This window comes from Corapipo altera, unplaced genomic scaffold (genome assembly GCF_003945725.1).
Source record: "Corapipo altera isolate COAL_440 unplaced genomic scaffold, ASM394572v1 1, whole genome shotgun sequence".
Lineage (NCBI taxonomy): Eukaryota > Metazoa > Chordata > Aves > Passeriformes > Pipridae > Corapipo > Corapipo altera.
The window spans coordinates 15679380-15704896 of record NW_020884873.1 but is presented as its reverse complement, the minus strand read 5'-3'; the positions used below and the strand labels follow the sequence as shown (position 1 = coordinate 15704896).

Sequence of the window (25517 nt, the reverse complement as noted above, 5' to 3'; positions counted from 1 at the left end):
GCCATGTCTGCGATGTGTTGCACCACGGGGGGACACAGCCCTGAAGCAGTGAGCAATGGGACAGCTGGGTGGAGGCACCTACCAGCTATGCCCCTCCTTCAGCAACAACAAGCCAGGCAGAACCACACTGAGCTTCCTGAGCCCCAGCCACTATTCAATGAAGAGACACGGCATGATTCATGCACCAAGTTGCTAAGTTCTCAGCTGAGCCCCCTGCATTCCTCAGTAAAGTGCAAATATTGTGTGCAGTGGGGTGATTACATCTTCGCTTTTGCCTTTCTTCTTCTCAGTCTCCATGTGTCCAAAGGAAGAGTTTTCTCCCCTTCGAGACCCACAGAGGATGGGGTGCAGGCTTTGGGATGGGACACCCAGACCCAGATTCCTCTCCGTGAGGACTGCCCCTGCAGGTTGCTGTGGCCATCCTTTCACCAAAACACTGCTGCATTAATCTTCCTAAGCTCACATCCCAAGGAGTCATATCAGTACTAGCATTCACGCATACTGCTAGGCACAGTCAGAAAGAGAATAGGGAGGGGGAGGGCAGGGAAAAAAATTAAAGAGGGAGGAATGAGTCACCAGTCCAGACAAATTGCCTCCAAGACACTAAAATTAAGCTGAAGAGAGTGGTCCCAGAGGTGCTATGGATCTGGCAGCTGTGAGCACCTGCCTTCCTGATGCATTGCAGGGACTTGAGAGTAAGTGTTACAGGGTGGCTGCCGCTGCCACTGCTTGCGGGAGGGAGGAGGGCTCAGGGTGCAATGATTGGCACTGCAAAATCCTGCAGTCCTAGGAGGGCACAGAGAAACTATGAAGTTGGGCCAGGTTATCACTCCTGGATGCAGCAACACTTCTGAGCTTCAAAGGCTGCTTCCTGCACTGAGGAGGTGCATGGGTAGTGCCAGCTACAACCACCACAGTGAAGCCCCCAAGGTACCCTGCTGCCAGGGAAATTTCTGCATTTTCAATTCATGGTTGGATCTAAATAAGGCAGTTAATTCAGTGATGTGACACATTGCCTACTGATAAAGTCCAGAGCAACCCTGGAGGGCATCCTGTGGCAGTAAGTCCCACAAATATCTGCATTGCACATGGGCTGCTGGATTAATTTCCCAGGGCCCATCCAAAGGTAATGTAAATTATGTCAGTGTAAGTCCAGATGCACAAAAATTAAGTCTTTGGTATGGGCGTATACCTGTGGAAGGGCAAGGGACACAAAGCCCTTGAGAATGGGATCTAATCTCCTTTAAAAATTCTAAGCATTACTCAAACCAATGTATTCCCAGTGGTTTATTACTTCCTCTCTAGTTTTCAAGCCTTGGCTTTTAACTTCTCAATCTGCCTTGTCCCCACAAACAGCAATACTGACCATGTGCATGAAACAAAATTTATGTATCTTCCTACCTGTGGAGGTGCAAAGGCTGAGCTCTCATCCCAACACAATTTAAGCAGTTTGCACAACCCTGTTAGAGCTGAGAATGGGGCAGGACTTGGAGCACTGGGGAAGCGATCTGGAGACCTGGAATTTGTGATCCTGTGACTGTGCTTACACTAGCAAGTCCTGCAAGGGTTAGCAGGCCTGGGTAGAGCTCTGCTGTTGTTTGGCTCTGTTTCTTCTAAGACAGGAACTGAGGGGCTCCTGCATGGTGCTACAGATACCTGCTCTGCCATGGCAAAGAAAACCTTTGGGTGCTACCCATGCCATTTTTTCCACAACGAGGCGTCATATCTCTTGTGTGTCTCCAGATAGCATTGTGGTGAAGTTCCAGCCTAAGGCAGCCTGACAGCTTTGAAGTCCTGTACTGCCTTCATCAGCTCACCTATGATCAACACTGGTTGAACATAAAGTTGTTCAAATAGATTTGGAATGCCAGATTAAACCCTGGCTATGTTCTGCTTGCAGAGATACTACCTTCTTCTGTTAAGGCTGGAATTGGCCCTGGGGGCTCAAATGGTCACAACAGCAGTGCCAAATGTCAAGAAGTGGGTGACTGCACAGCAGGAACAGTCACTGATGTTGGCTGCAGGGCTGGGAAGGGGGTGAGTATGACAGGAAAGGCCTTTGTGCAGGGAATGGAATGGGAAAATCCTCATGTCCTTCTTGGGAGAACTGCTCAAACAAAGGAGACTAATTTCCTTCCTAGACCCATTTCTTCTGGGTCTACATGTTCCAGCAGAGATGAAATCTAGTAGGAGAGTTCAGGGCTGTTGAACTAGAGTATTTTCCCAATGAAAATGCAAAAGACAAGAGATTGTTCATGGAGCCAGATAAGGGAAGAAGTTGAAACATATAGCCCCCTATTTGGCCGTCTGTCCTCATCTCCATCCATCTGGAGATGCTCATAGGGCAGAATAGAAGGGACAGGGGTTTGTGTGCTCAACATCTACCTCGATTTCTGAGCATCTTGCCAGCCAGAAGGTTTTGCCGTGTCCCTGCAGCTCTGAGCAACGTGAGTCCTGCCCGCACGACCCTCGGAACAGGGAGGCTGTCTCCTGGGTGCCTGCCTAGGGAAGCTGAGTCGAGTCACCCCCTCCTCCACACCACTCTCCCACCACATAGCTGCTCTCTCTATCCCTCTTCTTCCTCTCCCTCTCCCTTACACTGTCTTCATCTTCTTCTAACGCACTCCTCATTCCTTCATCCTCCCCGTCTTCCACGCTCCTCTATCCTTTTGCCCCTCTCCTTGCACCTCTCTCTCCTCCTTCTATTCTCCATCCCAGTGTCTCCTCCCGCTCCTCGTTCTCCTGCCCTGTCGTCCATCCCCTCCTTCTCCTCCTTCTCCTGCCGGTGTTTCCGTGCGTGGCGCCCATTGGCTGCCGGCACCCGTCCCCCGGTGCCGCCGCTCCGCTCCCTCTGCCCGAGCCCCGCAGATGGCGGGGGCAGCGAGGGGGACAGACCCTCCGGCGTGGGGCTGAGGGACCGCGCAGCCCCGGCCAGCCGCCCACGGGCACGGCCGTGGGCCCCGCTCCCACGCCAGCCAGGGAGTGGGCGATGGGCAACTGCGGGAAGAAGCACTCGCGTCTCCGGTAGAGCACGGTGGGCGCGTTGCCTCCGGGACCGCTCTGCTCTACTGCTCTTAAGAAAGGGGAAGGGGAAAAACATGACACGGATTCTCCCGGTGAAGCAGAGGAAAATGTACATCCCGACGACATGTAAGTACCCGGCGGCTCTGCCCGCGTTTCCCAGATGACACCCGTGGGCGTGAGTCCATGCAGAAGTTAACTCTGCAGTCCCAGAGAAGGAAACCTGCCGACCTCCCCCTCCGGCTCCCCACCCTCCAATTCTGCCAGTCCATCCTGGTCCGTACCAGGTAGCTCAGCCTCAAGGTGAGACGGCGGAGTCCTGAGCTGGAGCAGGACCATGGGAAACCGGGGGGGACAGGTGGGGAGGGGGACAAGAGGGGCTGCAGGTTATTGGTCTCTGTGGTCCCTCCCAGCTTCTATTCATGTATTGTAACCAGGTCGAGGCTCAGCTCTTAGCATCCACCTCCTCCTTTCATTCAATGCAGAAATATATATATATATATATATAATTTATTTGTTTTTTTCTAAAGAAAGCAGTAGCAGCAATTTTCCATCTCTTCCTACCTCTCTGCCTTCCTTCTGCTCTCTGGCTGCATGAGCCAGGTACATTCTGGTAGCACCTGTTAGCAGATCCCAAGCCTCTTGCAACAGGTGCTGTCCACATAAGGGACAGACTCCAAGTGGATGCCAAAACACTATCAGTCTGAGGCCAAGGTTCCTCCCCAGTTCCTACCTATGCCATGTGCTGCCAAAGCAGCCAGCTGAGTAGATCCAAGCTAGATGAGGCACTGGTATCCAGTGATTGTTCTGTCAAACTATCCAGAATGTATGACATGCTGTTTGAGCTGGTGCATGGTACTTAACAAAGTTAGAATGGCAGAAACAGACCACACCTGCCTAAAGTTTCTTCACTGCATCTATCTGAGCAGGAAAAATGAGTTTATAGAAAATCCATGGGTTTTGCTGCGTGCCCTAGCATTTTTGATGTTTTCTGGGGCCGTGAAGCTAGGTTTACTGTATTGCTAAACCACAGCCTAAACAACAAGCTTTGAGGTCTGGACCCCAGATACTTCTCCAAATGCTCTTCAGCCCCAGCATCAGAATTTTAATCCATATTTGGTATTTGGAGGGCTCTCTTTTCAAATGTTTGGCTTTTTTTTTTTTTTATTCATTTGCATGCAGGAGGAAAATCCAAAGGAATGCCTAACTACATCCTCACCATTTAGAGGATCATCTTTTTATGAACATACTGTTCTGGCCTCTGCCACCCTTTTCAGGGATCTTCATAACTAGAGCAGGCATTGCCCTCCTTTTTCCTCCAACAAGTGATTTGTGTCACTAGAACAGCATTGGAAAAAATATCAGAGGAAAGACCCCTCAGTTTAGAGTTTCAAACCACTTTCTACTCTGCCCATTCATTACAGCCACTCATGATGTGTGGGACAATCCACTGCTGCAGGACTCCGGTAGATGGGCTTCTATCAGGACAGTGTGTCACAGCCCAAGGTACCTGCAAATAAAGAAAATTTAAACAATTCCAGTCCTCCAAAGCTCAAATGCTTCAAAGCAGGAAACATTCATGCAGTAGCCTGTAGAAATGGCCTTAAGACATAGTTGCCCAACTGTGTTTTTATGGGGCCTACCAGATGAGGTTCCTTCAGTATAAGATTGGATACATCTGTGGAGTTTGTTGGGTTTGCTTGTCTGATATCCAATGAATCCATCTAAAGCTCAGTTCTCCCCCAGTGTTTCCAGAACTTGGTATGACATCTACAAAAAATAGAATAAAAGCTGTAATATTAAGACATTTGTGAAGGAAGTTGGGATGCCAACACATTTGGGAGAAAAGTCTCTGGAGTGTTTCTGGCCTCCTGAAAGTAGTTAAGATTGGGAGTCCTTTCCTTTGAGATTCCCAGTTTTAATTTCAATAGAAAAAGAGCTTCAGAGTCCTAGGAGATTTGTTGAGATGTGTAAAGGTGAATCTCAGGGTCCTTGTTCCCTACTACTAAGTCATCCTCCCTTCCAACAAGCTAATTCATCAGGAGGATGACCCTGTCAGTCCACACCTCCAGAAGATTTTACCAGAGCTAGACTGGTTCTGAAAGCACCACAAATCTCCCTTGCATAAGGTTTACCAGGGTATCTCTGGTCTGTAGTATGTGCTGGGCTCTGTATTTCACATATCTGGAGCCCTCACAAAAGGCACGTCTGTCCCTTAACTGTCTCTTCTCTCCCTGCAGCTTCTCACCCAGTGTTAGCAGCGACCTCGTGGTGAATGGAGAACTTGTTTGCTCAAGGCTCTCTCTAAGTGAGCCGAGCGCTGTTTCCATGCCAAACCCTGACGTGATGGGCAATTGGGCACCTCAGATTAGGAAGGCTGGGATGCTGCTTTGGTGTTGCAAACAGGTGGGCATGCAGGGCCTCTGTCATTAGCAGTGTGTTGCAGGGTGCAGAAGGAAACAGAGAGGCAGGGAGAGAGAAAGAGAGAGAGAGAGAAAGAGAGAGAGAGAATAAGGCAGAAAATGAGAGAGAGATAAAGAGAGACTTGGACTGATCCCTCTTAGTATACTCAAAATAATCTGGCTCTTCCTTTGCTCTCAAACTGCCATAACACAAAACAGCTACCCTCCAGCTCAGGTGCTGACTCCAGCCTCTACTGAGAGTGAAGGTGCTTTTGCTTCTGCTGGGAGAGCCAACAATAAACTGGCCAGTCCAAAAAGAGTTTCAGAAAGCAAGAGAATACTCAGAGAATGGGGGAGTCAGAACTGGAATGGCTTTGTCACTGGATGCTTTTCCCTCTTTGGTTTCTAAGGTACCTGCCACTCATAAATGAGAATCAGGCCTCTGGTGACCATGTCCTCAGTATTGTAGCCATTAGCAGAAAATGAGAAATTTCCCTGCCCTTATCCTATTCTGTTGTTATTTCCCTAGAGGATCTTTCCGTAGGAGAGACAATCCATTGGCCCACACTGAGCCATATCATTGTTTGTCCCTCCATGCCCACTGTGCCTTGCAGGACTAGATGGGTTTGATATTGTCCTAGATTTTCCAGTGGCTGCCAGCATCCACAAACTCACCTTGACTTTCCATGCCTACCCATATCTAAACCACAGTTAATGTAGTGATTTTATCTGTGGCTTGTTCAGCTGTCATGTCCCCAGTATCAATGTATTTTTTTCTCCCCCTCTCATTTCCAGATTGCTAACTGATCCTGCGAGGACACTGCCTCCTGCCCTCTTTCCTGCCTCTGCTATGAACACTTCTGCTTTCAGCCTCCCCACACCGGCAGTGTCGGAGGAGGGGAATGCCTCTAGCAGCTGGGAAGGCTTCACCACCCCCAACAGCTCCGCCACCGTCAGCCCTGGTGTAGTTGTCAGCGGTGTCCTCATCCCTGTGGTCTACCTCATTGTCTGTGTGGTGGGGCTGGCTGGAAATTCTCTGGTCATTTATGTGGTCCTGCGGCACTCTGTGAGTGAGTCGGTGACCAATGTCTACATCCTGAACCTGGCCCTAGCTGATGAGCTCTTCATGCTGGGCCTGCCATTCCTGGCTGCGCAAAATGCCCTCTCCTACTGGCCGTTTGGTTCTTTCATGTGCCGCCTGGTGATGGCCGTGGATGCCATCAACCAGTTCACCAGCATCTTCTGCCTGACGGTGATGAGTGTTGATCGCTACTTGGCAGTGGTCCACCCAGGGAAGTCCTCCAAATGGCGAACAGCACGAGTGGCCAAGGCTGTGAGTGCAACGGTGTGGGTGCTGTCTTCCATAGTGGTGCTGCCCGTGGTTGTCTTCTCAGACGTCCCTTTAGGGATGAGTACGTGCCACATCCAGTGGCCAGAGCCAGCCTCGGTGTGGAGAGCTGGCTTTATCATCTACACTGCTACACTGGGCTTCTTTGGACCACTGCTGGTGATTTGTCTCTGCTATCTTCTGATTGTTGTGAAGGTTCGTTCCTCTGGCAGGCGGGTGAGGGCTCTGTCCTCCAAGCACAAGCTTTCAGAGCGCAGAGTGACCCGCATGGTGGTGACTGTTGTGGCTGTCTTTGTCCTTTGCTGGCTCCCCTTCTATGTCCTCAACATAATCAATGTTGTTTGCCCACTGCCAGAGGAGCCGTCCCTCTTTGGTGTCTACTTCCTTGTGGTGGTGCTGCCGTATGCCAATAGCTGTGCCAATCCTATCATCTATGGCTTCCTCTCCTACCGCTTCAAGCAGGGCTTCCAGAGGGCCATCTTCAGGCCATCCCGCCGAGTCCAAAGCCAGGAGGTGCCAGCAGGCCCCCCAGAGAAGACTGATGATGAAGGAGAAGAGGGCGAGATCAGCAAGATCACCCAGAATGGAAATGGCAGGCAGGAGCGCCCTCTAAGCAGTGGAGAAGGAGAGAGCAATGAGCAAAAACCACTCCCTGAGCAGCCTGTGGGATGTGAAAAGAGCAACAAGTTGCATGTCAGTTATTTGTGATGAAAGGGATGGTGTAGGGGAAAGAGACATTGGAATATGAGGCCCCCTTCACCTTGTCTGCTTTTCAACCTCAAAGGCAATGGGAGACAAAGGCATATTAAAGTCCAAGAGTCTGTTTAAAGATGAAGAGGGCTCCATGAACTTGTAGAAGAAACAAGACATTTTTCTTGGCTTTGGAAAAGACACCTGAGGTTTATGTGGTACTGGGTAAAGAATGGACTGCATCCAGGGGGAGCTGAAGAGGTGCTGGGCACTGACAATACATAGAGAGCAAGATCAGCCCTAGATTGCATGATCTGTCCTTAAATGACTCAGCTGTAGGGGGCATCAGCTGCCATCTGATTGTAGCATGTCAAGGAAGTTCCCAAATGGCATATACTACATGTAGGCATCCCAGTGCCTTGATTATCCTCCTTACAAACACAAGAAGTGGCTTACCCTGAAAGACAAACAGGGAGGAAAAATGTCTGCAGCAAAGACATACCAGCCAGTTGCATGCATGGCTGACCCCTCTCTAGCTCTTAAAAATGCTTTGGGGGCAGCTTTCCTGCCCATGCTGGTCATGGCTGGAGACCACTAATTACTCAAAACCTCCTCTTTCTTTTTAAGGCTCTCATGGACTCTGGGCAGGCTGATGGGACTTACCTGGGAGAAAAAAATGGAACATTTCTTTCCTGCATCTCACATTCTTCAGGGTTTTCCTGGTGCCTCTGCACCCCGGTGGGAGGTGTAACAAAGGTAGAGAAAAAGACAATGCGACATGAATCAGAGGCAGTGTTTCTTACAAGCTGAAATGCCCTTTCCCTTTTCCTCTCCCTAAGCCTTACTGTAAATAAAAAAAAAAGTCGTTGGACATAAAAGGCCAACAGGACAGAAACGTTCTGTGTGTTTAGGGGAGGGGGGTGCTACAGATCTGGCTCTTCTGAGAATATACATTGTCTTTGGGTTGAGTTGATCTCTGTATGGAGCACTGTTTGGCTGACACAAGAGATCAAGGCATCTATCAGTACAGGATGGGGGCAGGAAGCAGAGGGAGGTCAGGGGATCTCCAGTGTGTAAGAGCTATGGTTGCAGAGAGTCTGGGCAATACTAGGAACTGATTCATCTTGTGGGAAATGGTGAGTATTTGGTTCTGGATGGTGAAGAAATTATGTTCATGTGTTTGCATGTGCACAAAGATTGTTGTATGCAAAAGTTTATTCCCTGGACTGTACATGTCTGAGAATGGCTGCAGAGGATGGGAGACAGAGGAGTCAGACTGGTGGGAGATGTGCGTGGGTTGGGCACTGATGCTAATCTGTGTGGTGTATGTAAATGTGTACAGGGATACATAAGGGGGTATGCATGTGTATAAGTGTATACAAACACAGATGGGGGAGTGTGTTAATGTAACTGTGGAATGTTTCAGTGCAGGTATAGTTTTGCAGGCATGCAAGTATTTATGGAAATGTGTGTGCACATGTGAATGCTTGGGTAAGAGTGTGAGAATATGTGTGTTGGGCTGGACCAGTGCTTGCTCCTGTGCATTGGTTGTTGGAGGGAAGCTGTGGTGCGTCCATGTGAACATGTAGGTTAGAACAGCAGCAATGTACAAGGGTGGGTGGGACAAAGGTCTCCTTCTTTGCTTTGGCTTCATTCCTCCTGCACCTTTAACTTCTCCATGAATACTATTGCTAAGCTACAGCCACCAAAGTGGTCCTCATACCAGAGCCCTTGGTTGTATTTGGGCACTTTTCTCTACAAATAATTTTGAGAAATGGGAAGGAGGCACGCACCAGAAGGAGACATGTCTCCCTGAGGTCAGAAGATATTGGAGGAGGTAGTCTGTGGAGAGTCAGTTATGAGAGTTGGCTGGGTGATAGAAAGATGTCTCATGGGTCACTTGAGAGAAGGCAAGAGAAATGAAGGGGTGGCATGGGAACAGGTGTGCTGGGACAGAAGCCAAAAGCCCTGGCCTGGGCAGCAGAACAAGCTGCAGCAGCTGAGGATGGTGGCAACAGAACCACTTTATGAGCAAGCAGGAGTCAAAGTCACACAAAGGCAATGTGAGAAGTGAAGGCCTGGCAGGAACTAGAGGAACTGCAGTGCAGGGCACCTGAGTTCAGGAAAGGACTGTCACAGGGCATGAGGAGAAGAGACATCTCCTAGCCATGTTAGCTCAGGAAGGCAGGGAAGGGACTGCAAACACAACCAAAGACATTCAGCTGTGTGCTCAGCCACGGGTACTGTCATCACCTCCACAAGAAAGGAGGAAATCTACATCCTCATGTTTCCTCTTTAAGCCTGGAACACCAAGCTGTTCATGCCTGCAGGCTCAGCCTGAGTAGCTGAGCTACCAGTGATACCATAAAGCAATTGCTTAGCTCCTCTTACAAAGTGCTACTTGCCCCCTGAGCATGGGCAGTCACCCAGGAGTGCGGGCTCAACTCACAGGGGAAAAAAAGTGCTTGGTAGCCAGATTCTATCCTCTGCTACCTCTTTACATCTCCTCTTTCCATCCATGCATCAGGTTCCCACACTGTGGGCCCCAGTGAGAAAGGCAGCCAAACTCTTCATGGGCGTGGGATACAATCTGTTGAACTAAAAAAAGCCTCTGTTTTATTTTCTTGGGGACCTCCCGCAACATTTATTGGATGAAGCAAAATCAAGCAATCCTAGCAGACTGAGGATGGACTGCCAAAGCTTCTGCCTCTGTAAGGGGCAACAAGCAGTAGGAAGAGTAAAAGGTCTGACTACCAAGTGGTCAGACAGATGGACAACACAGCACTTTAAACAGAGGTCTGTGTTGCTCCTCTTGCAATGAGGAGCAGAGCAAGGTGAATGCTGGACTCCACTGGCACAGCAATCCCTGTAGGATAGAGGAAAAATGGTATTATCTGGGGAGCTTGTAGCACTGTGTTTGATGACCAGGCATTGAAGAAGGCATGTGACAGTGACTGAGGACCTTGTAGGAGGCAGCTCAGGTGGGTGGGGGGCAGATAAAGGGTAGGTTTCCTTATCCGTGGAGTGGCTGCCCAGCTGCTGTAGGGAGATGGGGGAGTTCCCCAGCTGTCAACACACTTAACAGAGAAGTCTCCTTCACCAAATCAAGATGAGACTTCATTTCACACGCCTTTGCAGCTCCATCTGCTGCAAATCACCATTCAAGAAACTCCATCGACTGGTTGGCTTCTTAAAATACTGACATCCCTTAGAGCCCAAGCACAGCAATTGTGCCAAGGAGACATTATTTTGATACACAGAATCCGAGCCCCCACCAAGGCAGCTCTGCAGGGGAGCCTGCTGGGGAAAACAAAATATGTTCCAGGGAGACCTGCAAAAAAACCTGAGGTTTAAATAGGAGTTTAAAAGAAAAGAAACAAGCATCATATTTTTCTGTCTTGTGTTTTCTTCGCCCCCTATGCTGCATTCTATTTTGCAGTGACAAATTGCTGAAAAAAAAATGAAGATGAACAGAAAATAAGACTGGAGGAGGGGAAAAAAAAAGAGGGTTTTTTTGTCCAAAATTCATGAGGAGAAAACAAGCACTACAAAATTCTGCAAAATATCACCACCGATTAAAAGGCTGTTTTTCATAGGAACAGGCGTTTGGAATGATGGACAGTACCCTGCTGCCTTCTGACCCCTGCTCTCTCCTCAGCTCTGTCTCCCTGTTGGTGAATCCCCAGTTTTTCCTGTAGTAATAGCATTAATCTGACTGCCTCTGTGATCCCTCTCTCTCCTTAACGATGGTGCAGTTGACTCCAGGCAACCCAGAGGCCACGGGGACCGTGCGCAGTGGCTAAGTTCTGGACATGTTCAGGGGGATTTTTTTTCAGTCAGATATGGAAATGGAGTTTACTATTCTGAGTGCAGAGACACAGAGATAAGGGCTCCATCAAGCCCTGTGTTGCACAAAAGATTTTATTCTTGTCACGTAGCGATCGGAGCTGCAAGACCAGAAAGGGCCGCAATGATTTCAGCAGCATTGTGCAATGCCTCCTCCCAGTAAACGTGTGATCATAAATGGGGGATTAGAGACACAGGGAACGTGTTCTGTCAGCTGCTCAGAGAGTTCGCATGCACACGTCAGAGCGCACAAGAGCACATACAGAGAGGCATTCCTACCTGTTGTGCATGCATGCATACAAATGTGTTTACATGATTGCATGCCTGTATGTGTGGCTACCTGCAACTGCGTGAATGTGTATAAATATATGTACATATTCGTGTTCTGTGGGTACACTGATTCAAGGGCATATATATGTATGTATGAGACCACATGTGGCCACCCGCACAGACGCACACATACCCAGACACGCACATACCTCTTGGCCTAAGCATGAACGCCAAGAATGCAGCACACACACCTTAATGCACATAGCCCAGGCATGGGCTCAAACTGGGAGATGACATCTGGACCTTCCAAATGACCTTCCCCCCACACCTACCCACTCACCATACCTGCAAACCCAAGTACACAATGGTGGTCTGCGGCGGCTTTGGACCCACTTAGTGTGACCCTTCTGCTCTGCGACAGATCTTCAGGAGAGAATCTGGAAGGGCAGTGAAAGGCGATGGCTGAGGGGCTTCAGTGTGGAGAAGTGAGGGTGCATTCCAGGCTGTTACCAACACAGCCCACACTTATGTCATTTGGAGCTGTTGTTAGGGAGCCACTGTATTTGTCATCAGCAGGGAATCACAGCAGCTCGGATCAGGCAACAGCAAAACGGTCCAGGCCACATTCTGATTCAGCTATTCTACGTGGATATGGAACAAGGGGGTGGAGGGGGCAGGAAGCAGTTAATCCATTGTTGGAATAGGGTAGCCTGTAGAGATGGGGAGATAGAAGAAATGGAAACACCTCTGAAGAGAAGATGCTCCTGGCTCTCCTGAGGATCCAACAGAGAATTGAAATGCTTTATCTGCTCGAACGAGTGGAAAATATGCAAATATTTGCTCATGAAAAATCACTGGGTTTTGCCTTCCCAAGCATAAAATATGCAAACGCCACGCACACCGCAGCGGGCTCACGCAGATCTCACACTCACCACGTCACGCACAAACAGGCACACACGCATTCCCAGTACGTCAATGCAGCCAGCCAAAGACACGTGCCTGGGCTGCAGCACGGCAGCCTTCCCTACATGACAAATAAGGCCGCGGGGCACGGAAATACGGCTGCGTTGACCGACAAACTGAGCCTCCGCGGGCTGTGCCCCCACCGCGGCTCCCTGGAACCACCACGGAACCACCAACCGGAGCGGCCGTGAAGCTGTGGGCGGGAGAAACGGGAGAGGCCACCCCGGTCCCGACTGCCGTCGGGGACTCGGGATACCCGCGGACGGGACCCGCAGACTGACGGGAGGGGCGGGGGTGGTGCCGAGCGGGCGGGCGGGGGCAGGCGGGGACGAGAGTGGTGCGCGGCGTGTCCTGCAGAGGGATGTCCGCGCCCGGAGAGGGACGGAGGGGTACGGAGATGCGGGGAGACGGAGAACGCGGCAGGACTCCTGCCCTGGTAGCTGGTGTCAGGACTAGGCTCAGGACACTGCTACCGAGCGGCGGTGGAGCCCCTCCGTGCCAAACCCCCGCTGTTGAGGGGGACATGTGCGAGCACGAGAGGTGTGCGCTCGCAGCCCTGAGCTGGGCTGCGCCAAAAGAAACTTGGCCAGCGCGTCGAGGGAGGTGACCCTGCCCCTCTACTCCTCTCTGGTGAGACCCCACCTATAGTGCTGCGTCCAGCCCTGGGGCCTCCAACATAAGAAAGGTGTGGACCTCTTGGATCGGATCCAGAGGGGAGCAATGAGAAAAATCAGAGGGCTGGAGCACCTCTCCTATGAAAACGTGCTAAGAGAAGAAAAGGCTCTGGGGAGACTTTTTAGCCCCTTCCAGTACCTACAGGGAGCCTACAGGAGAGTAGGAGAGGAACTTTTCACAAGGACATGTAGTGAGGGGACAAAGGGGAATGGGTTTTAACTGGAAGAGGGTAGGTTTAGGTTAGAGATTAGGAAAATGTGAGAATGGTGAGGCACTGAAACAAGTTGCCCAGAGAAGTTGTGGCTGCCCCATCTCTGGCAGTGTTCTAGGCCAGGCTGGATAGAGCTTTGATCAATCTAGTCTAGTGGAAAGTGTCCCTGCCCATGGCAGGGGAGTTGGAATTAGATGACCTTGAAGGTCCCTTCCAACCCAAGCAATCCTGTGATTCTATGATTCTATGGTGTCAGTGTGGTTCCCTTAGTGGAAAGTACCTGTCACAGATCCAAGAGTTTCAGAGCTCTTAAACACCAGCTTCTTTCCCCGTCTACCTGTCCACCTATGCCACTCCATCTCCACTGCCCCAACATCCCACCACAAAGTGTTTGTTTCTTTGGTGAGAAAGCTCATGGGTACCACTGAAGAAAGTTTTCTTGCCTAACCATCGTTCACCTTTCTCAGCGCTCCTCATGAGAATTGTTATGCCCCCAGTAGTGATCTGCTGTTGACAATTGATCAGGGCAGGGCTAGGAGTGTGTATAGGAGATGACAGCACAGGAGTAAATACTTCTGGGCCTACACAGGAGTGGATGGGAGGAGGAGGCATTCAGATGCACTCAGATGCATAGAAGCAGAAGGCAGTAGGCTTGGGTGAAGGTTATTTTTAAGAACTGGTTCAAACAGGCTGCAGTGTCACCTGATGTCTCCTACCCAGCCAAACTGCTGGCTCTATGTTCACAAGACAGCAAGCTCTTTCTGGTTGCAGTAGGGTTAGTCATTGTAGTCGTATACCAGAGTTTGGGGTGAATACCACAATGGTTTCTTGACTCGGTGGTCTCACAGGCAGAGTCACAAAGTCAGGTAAGAGGTGGGACACTCAAGCTGGAAAAGCTACTGATGGGGAAAGGGGCAGCCAGGATAATACACCTTTAGCTGTGAGACATCTCCAACTGATGCAGCTTGTCAGCCACTGTCTGATACACTGCTCAGCTGTGGCTGGCAGATGCACAGTGTCTCGGACCGGCTGTGGGGGCACTGGTGGGAGACAAGCTCATGCTTTCATGCTCATTAACAGAGACTACCAGGTCTAGAAACACCTTTGCTCAAGTGATGAGTCCAGATGAAGGGCTCTTCCAGCTGCTCCTCAGCCACGTGGCATTTCAGCAATGCACAGTGAAAAAAAAAAAAAGGAAAAAAAGCAGAGTCTTTGCCAGGCCTTGATCTCTGTGTGAGACAGTCCAGGCCGCCAAGCAGCCCACAGCAGAAATCTCTGCTGGCACAAGTGCCCTCAAACTCAGCAGAAGCCTGCATAAAGCCAGAGAACGTGTCATTCCTGCTTTATCCAGGCCCCACATGGGCAGAAGTCTCAAGAGGAACATAGCCATACAGCTGACATCCAATAGGCCTGCCCATCCTCAGAGACGTAGAAAGTATTCTAAGCCAGTAATTTTGTACCGGATTGGTGCTCTTGAGTAACAAGAGCTGGCTGTTACACAAGCCTCGTGCACAGCCATGTAGTCCACCAGCTGGAAAAGATTTGTCTAATCATAGAACCACAGAATATTTTGGGGTTGAAGGGACCTTTAAAGGTCATCTATTCTTCCTACCCTCCTCTGCTTCCTGTCCAGAGGTGATCAGTGATCCCGGTATGGCAGAGTGACAGCTGCTGTTACAGGATAATCTGAGGGCATCACAAAGTATTGAAGCATGAAAACACATTGCCACCTTTCCTTGTCTCAGATGTCCCCCTCCCTGTGTTTGCAGGCACTATGGAAGTGCAAGGCGAAGGTACCCAGCAGCAGTCGGGCTGCGATGGAGAGGAGGTGAGCACAGAGCTGTGCTGCTCATCACTTCTCAGCTCCTGAAACACACGAGCTCTCCTTCCAAGGGCAGCAACAGCAGTAGCCAAAAGCTTGAACTTTGCTTCCAGAAGGGATCAGCTGTTGAGCTGAGCAAATTGTGATGCTGTGCAGGGTGGGTGGAAGAAGGGCGGGAGGAAGGGAGGGAGAGCCAAGCCTGACACGGGCCAGAGCAGGAGGGGAGGCACTCACAAAGGCCTTGGAGGCAGGATGGAAAAGACAGTAATTACATAAGAGCACTTGGCGAGCATCTGGCTGGAGTCAGCTGGGCCCTGCCGGCCCTCCCTCCCACACTGCTAACCAGGAGCAGCTGAGGATACAGATAACTCAGCGCGGGACCCCTCCAGAGGGGAGCGTAGGTAAGAGGTTCTCTGCTTCCCTTCCCGGTTTGTGGTGCTCTTGGAGAGTGGGGGCAGAGGAGTGGAAAATAGAGAAAGGAAAGACAGCTGTGGTGGAGGGGAAGCAGCCAGGAAGGAGAAGAGAAGGAGCTGTTTCTCTGCCTCTTGGTGTAAATGATACCTTTGCTCTGGAGGTTTTGGTGAGGGAGGAGCTGCAAAGGGTGAGTGTGTGGGTGTTTGTGGGTGGATGTGAGTAGGTGTGTTTGTGAAACAGGACAGATGATCCACAGGTATCACAGGGGAGCTGAGCTGTACACAGGGGCTAGAAAGGGGAGAAAACATCAACTTCCTTCCTTCTATACCTGTGGCAGAGAGGGTCAGTAGGATGGATGCAGCCACTGGAGGAGAGTCAGGTTTTGTCCCCCTACTTTGCCTGTGTGGTGGGGGTTACAGGACAAAGGAGGAAATGTAGAAGAAGGAGGAAGCAGCTGCTTTTGAGCAGAGATTGTTGCGGTACAATCCAACCAGTGCATCCCTGGGCTGCCTCCAAGGCAGAGTGTGTGATGAGGGAGAAGGAAGATTGTTGGACACACAATGTCCCTTCAGATTTGGATTACACTTAAAAGTGTGGCTGGCACAGGTTTACTGGATACAATTCTCAAAACTTCCTGCAAATGTGGCTGCCCTGGCAAAATATTGCTGGTACAGACAGTTCCCTTCAGAGAACAGGGCAATATTACCCAGGCAAAAGTGTCTTTACTGGCGTAAACTTCTGCTCAGCTGGACAATGCCACTAGGGTAAGCCCTTGTTTGCTGGCAACCAGTGAGTTCCTACTGAGCCCAGATGAGACAAAGTCCTGTTCACTGCCCACTGTGAGCTGTTCTTGCAGTCTGATGAGGCACAGGCAAAGACTCCAGCTGATGAGGTCCCCCATGAAGAACATCTGCTTGGCTGTGAGCAACTCAGGAATGCAGATGGAAATGTGGGACGGAAATGAGGACAATGGACTCCCTGCTACCTGTTCCCCTTGGAAAGGTGGAGGAGGCCAGGCACAGGGCCAAGAACTGCAAAAATGGGTAATGTCATGTTTGGAAATAAGCCAGGCAGAAAAACCTGAGAAAGTAAGGAACTGCAGCAGCTTTTTTGGGACAGAGAGGAACTGTCTTCAGTGCCAGTCTCTGAGTTTTCATGCACCCCAGAAAATTTATTTGCCTTTAATAGTACTGCCAGCTGCCAAAATCCCCACCAGCAGCAGTCAGGAGAAGACAACACAACTGATCACAGACCCCCACTTCTGTCAGCTGGCAAGGCTCCATTAGCAAGATGTATTGACCTAACCTTTCCCCCTCTCATTTCCCAAAAGGGGAAACTGAGGCACAGGAAAATGTGGGCAACTTGCAGTGGGTTTCATTGCATGTCAGTGCTGGAGCAAAGTTTTTGGTCCTCTTCTTGCCCTGGCTGGGAAGCATGTTCACTCCGTGTTCATTGAGCTCCAGGCTGACAGGCAGCCTGAGAATATCTCCAGGCCTCCCAGCCCCCCTTCCTCCCTTCCCCCCCGGCTCACAGCACATATTTTCCCAGAGTTTTCCGCTTGCTTCTCCAGTGGTGCTGGGGTCCTGCCAAACGCCAGCCACTCTCTGGGAAGCGGGGCCTCCCATTCCCAAACCAAACAAATGGGAGAAAGGAAACAGGAAAAAAAGTCCAAGCACACGTAGACACACACAAAACCCTCTCCCCCTCAGAAACCTTGGAACCTTCTCCAGCTTCTCTTGGAAACTGTGGGAGGCACAGTGCTGACTTGGCACTTCTGGTCCCTGCAGAAGAGAGCTATATTGTCCATCCTTCCTTCTGCCTCCCAAAGATACATATGTACACACACATACACACACGGGGGTATAAATTCACAGATAAGTTTTACTGTAGCATAGAATCCTCAAATTCTCTTCCTAACAGATTCTGCAGCGTGAGAAAAGTCTCCTATCTGTCCCACCCTGCACTCTTCTGTCCTCCAAAATGCCCTTCGTTCCCAAGTTCTGCTGCAGCCACGTTGTGCTTACCCCAACAACACAAGCTCATCAGCTTGGCGCCAGGATGGGGGCAAAGATCACATCTAGAGTTTGCTTCCAGATCCCCAGTTTTTCTGGCAGGCAGCTCCCAGCAGCCAGGCTATGCTTCAGGTCAGGCACACCCCTCCCATCAAAAATGCTCAGCCCAGGACCTAAGCAGGGGGCATGACCAGGGGATGACACGAGCAGGAGTGCAAGGCTTGGGGCTCTGCCCAGGCAGAGGGGATGACCAGAGAGGGAAAATACTGATGCCTCTCCCAGCTGGCAGATGCATCTGCTACAAATGTCATGCCTGGGGCAAGAGGCCACAGTGATGTGCAGAAAAAAAAATGTGGGAGAGAATGAAAGATGAAGTTTGCAGACTAGGAAAGGGAAAGGCACAGCTGGGGAGAGAGCACGGCCAGCCAAGTGAAGGGCTAATACATGGGACAAGGGACTAGTGCACAGGAGTGAAGGCAGGGTCCTGTAGCCTCCCGCCTGAAGGAGAGTCTGTCTCTTGCATGGATGCACCTCACCTTGGCCATCCTGAGATGCCAAAGGTGGGACACTGCCCTGCTGCCTGCCCACCCTTTGCACAGCGTGCAGATCTGTGTTGCCTGCATTTTGCTGAGCAGGGCTGTGCTGGTTGGAAGCAAAAAGGCAGAGGAAAAGAAACCAACCCAACAACACATACAAGGAAAAGGCACTACCTAGGAAAGAGTTAAAAGCCGCCGAAACCCAAGCCGGTTTGCAATGGAGAGCGCCCAAAGCCAGAGAGGGAAAAGGAGGGAGAGGAGAGGGGAGGGAGCTGGTCCAAGCCCGGACTGCGCACCCAGCCAGCGCTGAGCAGTGCCTGTGCCAAGAGCCGGCTTCCTTAAAGCCATGGGCCCGGGGGCCGGCCCCGCAGGCGGAGGGGAGCCGGCGAGCAGGGGCCGGAAAGCAGAGAGGGGAGCCCTCGGTCCCCGGGGTGAGCTGCCGCGTTGCGCCGGGGGCAGGCAGCGGGATGGGGGGCACAGGCTGGGGCAGGGGCTTTCTCAGCTTGTTGGCGTGTCTGTCTTTCGTAAGCATACTTCTGTGCAAGCTGCCTGCTCCCAGCTCCACGTCCTTCACTCTCGGCAACAAAGAAGCTCTCGCCTCTGGTTTGCCTGCAAAGGCTGCACTCGGGGAGCCAACTGTCCCCTTGGGAAGGTGCTAGGCTTTGCCTGAGAATCCCCTGGGCATTGTTGGGAGGGAGCTGAGGCACAGAGAGGGGTGGGATTGAGTGGGAGAAAGGAGAGGCTGAAGTTAAGTTCCCAGCCCACAGGAGTAGAGACCTCTCTTCCAAGAGATGTGGGTCAGGCTCTGGGACATGGGTGTTGTTGGATTAGATTCCCGTAAAGAGTTGATGTGCAGTGACTGGAGGGTTGGAGAATTTTTTACAGCCTTTCCTGCAGATTCAGCAGCCTACCACAGCATGCTTTTGCTGAAGGACTGTTGAGGTTGGACTAAATAATATTAGAGGTCTTTTTCAGTCTTAATGATTTCATGATTCTATGTCTCCTTCCTCTATCGCAGCCTGGGGACTGAATCTTTTAGTGGCTCCAATGGTTTGCCTAGTCAGCCTCAAGTCTTCTTCCAGGGTCAGCACCTAATCTCCACTGGCCTAGGCAGAAGGGCGTGGAGCATCCTCTTGGGCCATGTGGTTTCTGCTCAGATTGCAGCCTTGAACATCCAGGCACTACAAGCATGTAAACTCCCTCCACAGGACAATGCTGTTTCATCCCACCACTGGCTCCAACCACAGAAAGATGTTTTGTGGTAACCTCTGTTCCATCCCTTGTGTCCTCCCCTTCTTATATGTCACTCTGGCACTTCCTCATATCTTCCTAGGTCACCATGGACATAATTTACCTGCGCACATCCCTGACCTTCCTTCTTCTCCCTGTTGTTGTGTTTGGGGCACCCACTGATGAACCCAATCTCAAAGAACCAGCCCCTGGTGCTTGCAAGCGCTGTTGTGACCCACTGGACTCTTCCACAGATGCCCGACCACTCCCTCCCAGCCACCACCACTTTCCCTACCCAATGCCAGAGGTCCGTCCCTATATCAACATCACCATACTGAAGGGTAAGTGCCCATTTTGGCCTCAGGATGCCAAGGCCTGCTCAGGGGCTGACAGCACTGTACTGGAGGTGACAGCTGGATTGCTGGCATGCTGGTTATGCTAACAGGCTGCCAGGTGCCATCCTTGAGGATACGTGCCCAGGGTTTAGATGTTTTGTGCTGTTATGAGGAGTAGTCTGGGGGGAAGGAAGTCGGTGCATATCCCTCACTCAGAGAGGTTGTGGGGAAACCTTCTCCAGATCCATGGGTCACATGGAGGAGGGCAAAGGGAGGCAGCAGCTATTTGCAAGCACCTCCAGGCTAAACTGGCAGTGACCCCCAGCTCATTCCACCCTGCTATGGCTGGCTTGGCTAACGGGAAAAGGCTCTCTATTTTAGATCAGCTCCTCCCTTCAGGGCTCCCCTTTTAGCCTTTGCTGCGGGCAAAAGTCTGTTCCCAGCTGGATGCTGCTCCACTCACTCCTTGTAGCTCTGTGGTTCCTCTGGGTTAACTGCCCAGCCTGGAAACAGCTGCAATCTGTCAACAATCAGAAGGGTGTGCGGGGCAGAGTGTGTGACAGGCAGTGCACACACCCCAGGGTAGAGCTGCAATATTAATTATATAGGATGCCTTAAGCATGCCAGTATTGTCGAAGTACCAGCCCTCTAACTTGCACTGCTCTATCTGCCTAGTCCAGCTTGGATCTTTTCCCTCTGACCCACCTCACTGTCCCTCTCTAGTCATATTTCCCCACAGGGGTTAACATTTCTTTTCCTTCTCCAGCCTACAGAAAGAAGTGTGCATCTTACGTGGATAATTAGGTCATAGGAGAGGTGGGTATGAGGGTAGGATCTGTGATGGCGGTAAAGGAGTGTGGGGGAGGAAGAAGAGGTCAAGAGCCTCAGTAGTATTTTGCACTGCTGAGCTCCCTCTCAGGCTGAAGTCTCCTAGGGACGGGTCCTGGTGCCTTCAGCAGGGCCATATCACTTTGATGGGCAGGAGACTCGTAAGAGAAGAGACTCCAGTCACACCCAGAGCTCTGCTAGCTGCTTTCCCATGAAGAGCAATGATATCATGACCCTCAGGAGTGTTCCTTCTTCTGGCATTGCCCCATTCTTGTGCAGTTCTCTGCCTCCTCATTAGGCTTTCTCACCACCACTTCCACATCTCCTTCTGGTATCACACAGGAATTGTGTCCTCTGCTTCCTCTTGTAGGAGAGAAAGGAGACCGGGGAGAGCCTGGAATGCCAGGGAAATGGGGCAAAGAAGGACCACGAGGTGAGCGGGGTGCCCAGGGCCAGAAAGGCAGTAAAGGACAGATGGGCACAGCGGGAGACCCCTGCAAGCATCAGTACGCTGCATTCTCCGTCGGTCGCAAGAAAGCTCTGCACAGCAGTGAGGGCTTCCAGGTCCTGATCTTCGACACCGTCTTTGTCAACCTCTACAGCCACTTTGACATGTTCAATGGCAAATTCTACTGCTCAGTGGGTGGACTTTACTATTTCAGCCTCAATGTCCACACCTGGAACTTCAAGGAGACCTACATGCACATCATGCACAATGAAGAAGAGGCAGTCATCTTGTATGCCCAACCCAGTGACCGCAGCATCATGCAAAGCCAGAGCCTCATGCTAGAGCTTCAGGAAAATGATGAGATCTGGGTGAGGCTCTACAAGCGGGAGCGGGAGAATGCCATTTACAGTGATGATGTTGATGTGTACATCACCTTTAGTGGGTACTTGGTCAAGCCTAGTCTTGAATAACTGCCTCTCCTCTTCCTTGGGGCCTCTTTGGCCTTTTCCTTCTCTCTCTCTCTCTCTTTTTCTCTCTCTCTCTCTCTCTTTACTGCCCACAAACACTGCAAATCACTTGGAAATGGGCCTGTCAAGTCTCAGGCACTGAGTGTGAAACTTACCACACCAGCTCCCACCTCATGCCCTCTTGTGTCTGTCCACTTACATCGTGACACTGCCATCTCTGACACCTCACCTCCTAAACCAGCTTAGGTTATTGGCTTCTTCCCAATCTGCCAGCAAGTTGCCTCTGGAATTTGGAGTCCTAGAGCAAGAAGAAAGCTAAAATGCTGCTCCTGGGGATGTGTCCCTCTTTGAGGCTTCATTCACAAAGGACTCCTGTAGAAAGGTCTAGAAAGTCCCCACTGCCCATGTACATCTTGGCTCCTCTCTTTCCCAACTAGACATATCAGTTTTGCAGCCTGAAACATGGTCTTAATGTCACATCTGACACCTGTAGTCCGGAGAGCAGACTGGGGTCTGATGGTCTCCTGTAGCACAAGAAAGTTGTAGGACTGGTAAGAGAGGATAGTGTCTTTCCAAAAAGGGAACTGTTGGCCTTCTGAAGTGTGTCACTGGCTATCCTTAGACACCCTTCTGTGTCACAGAGTCCAGGTTGGCTGTCAAACCTAGGCCTGATGGGATTGTCCTCCTCTGTGCCAGCTCTAGCTCTTTGAAGAGATAAAGGGCCAGACACTTGGCCAGACCATTCATGCACATCTGCTGTTGAATCAGTAGAGCGCACCATTCCGTTACCACTACAGGTCACAAATAAAGAAGGAGAGAGAAAGAGAGAGAGAGAGAGACAACCCTCGAAAACCTCCCTCCCACACCTCCCCTGGTGTGCTACTCGGTCTTGGCTCCCCAGCTGTGGAAAGCTAGTCTAGATAGTGAACTCGAATCTACTCTCTTCTTTGGCAGAGGTGCCATTTCATTGTCCTCCTGAAGGTGGTTCTCCCACACTGGTATTCAAGGACTGCTGTTTCAGGACCTGAGCTTGAGACTGGAGGGGCAATTGCAGTTAAGTCAATTCCAAACCTGGATAGGCTGCCACCTCTTTGCCTCTGTGATGGAAAAGAGATAGAGGTGAGACTACAGCACCTCACCCCAGGGTTAAAAGCTTCCCTGCCTTACACTCTGTGCCCTTTTCTGGCAATCTCATCAGAGCAACTTAGAAAAGCATGTGACTAAAACAAACCCTCGCTCTTCTTGTCAGGTTGGAGATGTTGCAGTGAGAAAGGAATGTCAGTGGTTGGGTTTTCTATTACTATTTATACTCATCTCACACTGCTCTCACTTGCATCCCTCTGTGGGATATGCTACAGTCTTGTTGGGAGCAGGTGAGGCTGGCTCAGCACTTTAGGAAACCTACTTCCACATGTTGTAATGCTTCCATAAACTCCCAAGAGTTGTCTCTTTTTTGAGTATCAGGGCAGGACAAGCAGGAGAAACTGTATTTCTCTTCTGCCCATCACTGATAATGAAATCTTCTGAGTTACCTAGCTTCTACAGTCTCTTGATTAACCACAATCTTTGCCTATAGCACCTGGGACTACCAGAGCTCTCCCATAGGAGATGTGCATCATTATACAGGACTAGGTCTGGTACACTCAGCTGGAGATGGCAAAGCAACAGGGACCCAGGCCAAATATTAAAAATGAACTTGAGAAAATTGCAGGACATTTTCTCTCTTGTCCTGTTTACTTACCCTCCCTTCTTTGCTAAGGAAGCTGTACAGACTGTAACGAGTTTCAGGAACTTTCTGCTGTGGATCCTACCCACCACTGTCAATGAGGCAATGGGTATAAAAACAAGGTTTCTCTGAGGCAAACCTGTTTTTTTCACAGAGAAACATTGATGATGGGATCATGGGAACTAAGGGAGACTGTGAGTTTCTTCCCCTCCCTTAGCAGGTCAAGTGTGTGAAATTGCTCAGAGAGAGGATTTCAGACAGCACAGAGGAAGCAGCATGCTAGCAGTGATGCTCAGGACCAAATTTCTTTCTCTCTTCCTCAACAGGCTGCAAATGAGATATTGTCTCTTTACAGTGTATTGAGCCCCACGCCTCCCTGAAGCAAAGAAAGTCTCTCTAACACTGAATATCTCCAGAAACAAACTTCATTCTTCCTCCTTTTTCTATTTAGTGATTGAATGCTGGTAACAGGTCTCATGTGCTACCCATGAGCAGCCAGATGGTGCCTGAGGCACATGAGAGAGGAGGGCAGGGGGACCAAAGGGTGTGTTTAACGGGCTTCTTGGTGCTAAATAAGACAACATTCCCTTGGTGCTAAATCAGATTTCAGGAGTATTGGGTGCTTTCTGGAAGGTGTATTAGGCTGAGTTGTGATGTACTCTGGAATTAATGGTGCTTTATATTACAACCCCAAAAAAACTACAAGAACTTTTGTATATATTTTTTTCAATGGTATTAAACTTTTTTCCTTGGTTGTTTTGCACTTAAATCTGTTTTTCTCTCCTAACCCATTCCTTCTAGCACTGGTTATTGCTGAATGGTGTGATGGAAAAGATGTGGACCCAAAAGAGAGAGGTACAAAGTCTAACTCAGCTCTGAAACTTCCCTGGGTAATCCTTGGCAGTCTTGTGTCTGTTTCCTTTATGAAGAACCATTACCTTGAAGATATTTACTGCTTGAACACTTCTAATTATGACAACCCTCTCCTCTTTTCTGGGAAAACTTTAAGCAAATTCAAAGAAGGAGTCTTTGGAAATTACAAGAAACCCAAGACAATACAATGGGTTATAGGAGTAGGCTTCAAGTACTTAATTATATTGAAGAAGGCTGGGCTACTGTGGGAGTTCTCTTAAGGGAGATCAGACCCTTTATCTTGTGATTTTTTTAGTACGTCCTTCTATCAAGTACTTAGGAAGCATGTGTGTTTTCTGTTTTCCCTGTGGCATTTCTTTTGTCTCTGCCAAGAGGTAAAGGCCAGAAAGTACAGACATAAGAGGGACATTAAACTGTTGATTGAACACTTGTGCTTCCTAACACTGGGGTGAGTAGGATTTCCAGAGTTAAGCTGGACATGCATATTTGGAAGACCTGTGTGTGATGAGAAAGGCTTTAGGTTCAGGTCAGAGGTGGAAAGGCAAGTAGTAATTGCCCATAAAGTTGGGGGGAAAAGGGAGACATGAGCAGGGAGTGGAGTCTTGGAAGCTTGAGTGGACAATCTAGAAGGATTAGAATCCTAAGGACAGGGAGATACCTTTTGGAAGTCTCAATGGAAGTCAAAGAGGTACATGGGATTTTCTTTATCATCTTTGGACTGAGAGGTCTCCTGCTGAGGTGGAAGAATAGACATGAAAATACAACAAGGTGCCTGTATAGGCCATTCTGTTTTGAGTTTAATTTGTCTTTACACAGCTTCTCCTGTGGTTTGATGTGTACCAGGCACTTCATTTGGCAAGAGGTAGAAAACATAATCATATGCATCCTTACAGGCATCTTTGGTCCTGTGTCAGGCCCAAAGTTAGGGCTATATATATCCTAGCAAATGCAATACTCTCTCATGTCAGAGCCCAGCCTTCTTCCCATTTTTTATTTATTTCTGAGGAAGCAGATAGAAACGTGTTCTCAGGAAGTGCAGTGGTTGTGTTTGTGCATGTTCCTAGCCCCTTGAGCTGAGATGATGTTAGATTGGAGGTGATTTTGTCACGCTTACAAAAGGTGAAGAGTGAGAGAGGAGGGGGGACCGGAAATGTGTAGCCAGACCTTCAAGAAAAGTTTTCTGTGATTCAATCCTGCAGCTTGCCACCTGAAGAGTCTCTTCAGCCAAATCCATTGGGGCTTAGATGCATGGTGACAGGCAGGGTCTGTAGCTGGTGCCACCCATCACACCACAGATGCCTGACTGAGGAGTCAGAACTGTAGGTCAGGCTCAGCTCAGGCAAGGTGGACCCTGTAATGCCGTACAAGGAACAAGGTCTAGACTGGGTCAGACCAGCCCT

At 50.0% G+C, this 25517-nt stretch overlaps 3 protein-coding genes across 5 annotated transcripts in view; all 3 read left to right on the top strand.

The window, feature by feature from the left end:
* Positions 1 to 2766: 2766 nt before the first annotated feature.
* Positions 2767 to 7624, top strand: SSTR3 (somatostatin receptor 3). Of its 3 annotated transcripts, none has more exons than XM_027667912.1 (3): positions 2767 to 3150; positions 5262 to 5427; positions 6219 to 7624. In XM_027667912.1, the coding sequence occupies exon 3, from the start codon at positions 6274 to 6276 to the stop codon at positions 7477 to 7479; it is 1206 nt and encodes a 401-aa protein (XP_027523713.1). In that variant the 5' UTR covers positions 2767 to 3150; positions 5262 to 5427; positions 6219 to 6273; the 3' UTR covers positions 7480 to 7624. The 3 variants fall into 3 exon arrangements, with proteins under 3 accessions (XP_027523713.1, XP_027523704.1, XP_027523693.1); XM_027667903.1 differs by having other exon boundaries at positions 2767 to 3324; XM_027667892.1 differs by lacking the exon at positions 5262 to 5427.
* Positions 7625 to 15501: 7877 nt separating this feature from the next.
* Positions 15502 to 25517, top strand: part of IL2RB (interleukin 2 receptor subunit beta) — a 35141-nt gene continuing 25125 nt past the window's right edge. The window contains exon 1 of the mRNA XM_027667154.1: positions 15502 to 15649. The gene's annotated coding sequence lies outside the window, so the exon portion shown is untranslated. The remainder of the gene's footprint in view (positions 15650 to 25517) is intronic.
* Positions 18468 to 22583, top strand: C1QTNF6 (C1q and TNF related 6). The gene is made up of 3 exons (XM_027667168.1): positions 18468 to 18641; positions 19544 to 19781; positions 20974 to 22583. Exons 2-3 carry the CDS (start codon positions 19550 to 19552, stop codon positions 21519 to 21521), a joined length of 780 nt encoding a protein of 259 aa, XP_027522969.1. The 5' UTR covers positions 18468 to 18641; positions 19544 to 19549; the 3' UTR covers positions 21522 to 22583.

Bases quoted from the DNA above. Each gene is read 5' to 3' on its own strand.
- SSTR3 (XM_027667892.1), top strand. From the start codon at position 6,274: ATGAACACTTCTGCTTTCAGCCTCCCCACACCGGCAGTGTCGGAGGAG.
- C1QTNF6 (XM_027667168.1), top strand. From the start codon at position 19,550: ATGGACATAATTTACCTGCGCACATCCCTGACCTTCCTTCTTCTCCCT. The intron at 19,782-20,973 runs GTAAGTGCCCAT...TTCCTCTTGTAG, and splicing joins CAACATCACCATACTGAAGG to GAGAGAAAGGAGACCGGGGA.